Source organism: Merops nubicus, unplaced genomic scaffold (assembly GCF_000691845.1).
Source record: "Merops nubicus isolate BGI_N331 unplaced genomic scaffold, ASM69184v1 scaffold26691, whole genome shotgun sequence".
Taxonomy (NCBI): Eukaryota; Metazoa; Chordata; class Aves; order Coraciiformes; family Meropidae; genus Merops; species Merops nubicus.
This window is the reverse complement of record NW_008589408.1, coordinates 36369-40290: the sequence shown is the minus strand read 5'-3', so window position 1 is coordinate 40290 and position 3922 is coordinate 36369. Positions and strand designations below refer to the sequence as shown.

Below are 3922 nucleotides of genomic sequence, written 5' to 3'. Positions count from 1 at the left end.
ATTCCTGCCTAAATAGGTTGTAAGTACATTTTAAACTGCCAAGATAGCATAGAAAAAAAGGTAAGTGCTTAATGGTGTCATTTTCAGCCTCTGAGCCTTTGTTTTTCTTAGATTATTTCAAAAGCACCCCAAGATTTTTAAAGTAGTGCCTCTTTTAATATTTTGGTTCTGACTTCTGGGATTAAATGATCTCATCAGCTGCTAGGAATAGATTGTATATATTACAAGTGGTGTAATATCAATTAGTTTACAAGCTTTTGTATGTCCTGTGATAGCATTTCATGTCTCTCACTTAAACAGCGAGGGTTATACATCTCTGTGAGGCACATCTTTAAAGTGTTACCTTCTCAAGCAGGAGATTTTCCAGGGCTGTTGACTTACTACCCTGGAGTTTCCAGTTCACGTGCAGTGCCAGAGGCTCTTTACTTTCAAAACGTTGACAGCCGTGCGCGTTGTTGCCGAGCTCTGCTGTGGGCAGACTGATCCTTCTCTTCCCTCTGCCCTGTATGTTTGCCTCCTCAGGTGGTAAACCTGCAGTACAGTGAAGTTCAGGACCGGGTCATGCTCACTGGCCGCCACATGGTTCGAGACGTGAGCTGCAAGAACTGCAACAGCAAACTGGGCTGGATCTATGAGTTTGCCACCGAGGACAGCCAGCGCTACAAGGAGGGCCGCGTCATCCTGGAGAGGGCGCTGGTGCGGGAGAGCGAGGGCTTTGAGGAGCACGTTCCATCCGACAACTCCTGAAGAGACTCTTTGCAGTTCTCTTCAACTGAAACTCGACAATAATAAAATCAAAAAAATCTGCTTACATACACTGTCACCTTAGCATCAGAGTCGGATTCGTGGACTACGGAGTGGGAAAGATTGTGAGAATATTTCAGATGGAACCTTCCTTTCTATATTCCTTTTATATTTTACTTTCCCTCCAGCAGCTGTTTGTAGAAAGAATGTTGTGCAGATGCTGTAACTTTTTCTCTCTTGCATTTACACCTGTTAGATTTGAGATTGTATCTACAGATACAGTGGGCTAAAAGGAAAGTATTTGGGGGATTTGTCTTTTGTTAGAGAGAAATTCAGTGAGTTATTTTTAGTTTGCACAAACTGATGTCAGCATAAGTTATTTTAAAACTACAGATGTTTTTTTAAAAAGTATATTCCAATTTTTGGCTTACATTTTAGTTAGAGTTGTTGTTTTGGGTTTTTTTACCCAGTCTTTTCACCTGATTTGCTAGCTAAAGTAAAGAGATCCGAATTTGTGCCGAGTGCTAAAGGTTCAGTGTTGGTACAGCTTGGGCTGGCCCTTGTGCCATATTCTTGTTGAGGTTGATTGGTAGCACAGAGCCCATTATTTCTTGTCATTCTTGACCCAAAGATGTCACCATTCCTTGTTTGTTTGTGAAGTCCCATTCACCATGTAAACTGGTGTTGATTGGAAACTATTCTCGAAATAGGGCAAAACTGCTTGGCTTTTTTTAACTTTAACTGATGTAACTTATAAGCCTAGTAATAATATAAAATAATAGTTGTCTGTTCAGTCTTGCGTTGCTTACAGATCAAGCTGTGTTTGTAATGATAGGGATCCACTGAGAAACTACTGTTTCAGTAGTAATTTTTTTTTCGTTTCTCTACTAATCTCATTAAGAAGACGGGGGAATTGCAAATCTTAATTCTTCTTCAAGGAGCTTTCTTGAAACCCAGAACTTCCTACGTTAAACACAGCTGCTGTGTAAAAGGAGAAGATTGCCAGCATGTTTGTTCATGCCTAGAGTTATGCAATCTGCATCTCTTGAAAAGATTAACTTAAACAGCTTGTTTTCAAATGCTGCTTCTGGTGGTGAAACCTTTATCTTTCAACTTTGTCGAACGTTTTCAGTGTGATAATTCTTTTTTTTTTTTTTTATGTTTCTGGGCAGCAGTACATGTCAGCCTAGTAGTAACTAGTGACTTGGATTCATGCTTTTTTTCTTGTAGAGGTTAGCTCTGTGGAGAACAGTGATCTTGCTTGCCTTTTTAGCAAAAATGCTCTTCATTAACTTAACTCAAGGGTGCCCAAACACTTTCATTGTGTCTTAAGCCATAACTTAAGATCTCAAGGGCTGAAATGTATTTGAATGTTAGATATGTATGATTCTTTATCAAAGATACAAGGTTGGTTTTTTTCTTATTGGGTAAATTGTGGTCAATGTGAAATAAGTTACCCACAGACCTACAAGAGGGAGAAAATAAAACCCACGCAACCAAACAGGTTTGGGCTCTGACCTTTCAGATTGACTTGTCTCCACTAGCCACAGCTCCATATCTGAAACTAAAAGGTGTGTGGAGGGTGACTATGCAGAATATTTTTCTTAATTTTTTTATTTTGGTTGCCAAGTGGTAATTTGGACACCCCTGACTTGAATCCACTGCCTATTTCATGTACGAGTATCTTTATTATAGAATTGTCACATAGAAAGAACACAGAGTAGATCACATACCAGAGCTGTGCTTGAATCAAGCTGCTTAAACAATAGTGTACTTGTGCCTCAAATGAATCAGTTTTTGCACTGAGTACAGTAGTACCCCATGATCTTGTACTTCTGTCCTTCACAGACCCTAAATGCCCCATTAGCATGGTTCTCTGCTGTACTTTTCTTGTACTTCTGACGTTACAGTACAATAAAGTATGTTTTGTCCTGGATTGATACTTGCCATTCTTTTTGAGTAATTTTCATGGAGTCTGTCAGCTGAATGACATAACCTCGGTTCCATACCCTACATTCAGTAAATCATTGTGTTTCTACAGTGACAAGCTGTTGATGAGCATCTCTCGCTGAATAGATGGCAAAAGAGTGTGCTGTTGATTTTGGAAGATGCCAGGTAAAAGCTTCATGCATACCTCTTGGACACTTGAAAGCCTTCCATTTACTCACATTAAAGAGAAAATAAAACCAGGAAATTGCTTATTTAATGGAATTCTGGGTGCCAAATGTCTTTCCCTGTCTTTGAAAAGACAGCAAGCTAAGCAAAACTCCAGCTTCTACAAGAAATGTGAAGCTTTAGCTTCAGAAATGCCTTAGGAATTGGGAATTTGTGTATCTGTAATTTATTGACTTTTTTCTTTGCATGCAAATGTTAAGGAGGAGGCTTCTGCTAGCAGTTGGTCAACTTCATAAACTGAAGCTGAAGAAGTGAGGTGAGAGGATCATTACGTTGGTGTAATGGAGCCTGAGGGGTTTATTCTAACTTACATAAAGACTGCTTCATTTTGTTAGTTAGTTTTGAAGTTAGACTGTGAGATGTTGCAGATTACTTTCCTCAAGGTCTATGATTTAAAAAACTGTTGAGGTGCATTCATTAGAAGCCTCTGTGATTTAAGTTAGTCCACTGCAGCTTTAAAACAGTTGGCTATAGATTGCTTTTCTAGCTTACATGCCTGTTCCCTTCCCTATCACCTTGATGTCTCTGTGGGAGAGTTTAGCCTCATAAATTTTGACTGCTCCTCCTTGGGACACTTTGTGTATGAATACAGATAGCTTATCTGTAGGGAACAGGACGATTGGTTACAGCACGGCTGGCACCAGAGAAGACATTGCTATTTGGCATTAAAATGTTATTTTGGAGGGGTGCAGCAGCCTTGGATTCGGAAACGAGGCATAGCTGGCGTGGCAGTGAACTTGCACCTGGCATGGGATGGTGTGACTCTGCTGTCTCGGGTGAAGAAGGTAGCAAGGAGATCGCTGTGTGTTTGTGGAGAGCTTGGGATTTGTGCTCCTGGGCTGCAGTTTGGGCTGGCAGTGGTGCTGGGACTTTTGCCTAACATCAGTTACATTAGTTTGCCCTGCCCACACTATGATCTCATCCTCTAGTTGCAGTGTAGGTGTACCCAAACTGAATTACTTCATTAAAGCTGCTGACTGCCACTTCAGCAAAGCACAGCATT

The 3922-nt window shown here is 40.4% G+C and overlaps 1 protein-coding gene across 1 annotated transcript in view; it reads left to right on the top strand.

The window, feature by feature from the left end:
• Positions 1-1621, top strand: part of YPEL5 (yippee-like 5 (Drosophila)) — a 2913-nt gene extending 1292 nt beyond the window's left edge. The window contains exon 2 of the mRNA XM_008949601.1: positions 523-1621. Within this exon, the coding sequence (XP_008947849.1) occupies positions 523-747 (225 nt within the window). The 3' untranslated portion in view covers positions 748-1621. The remainder of the gene's footprint in view (positions 1-522) is intronic.
• Positions 1622-3922: the final 2301 nt, after the last annotated feature.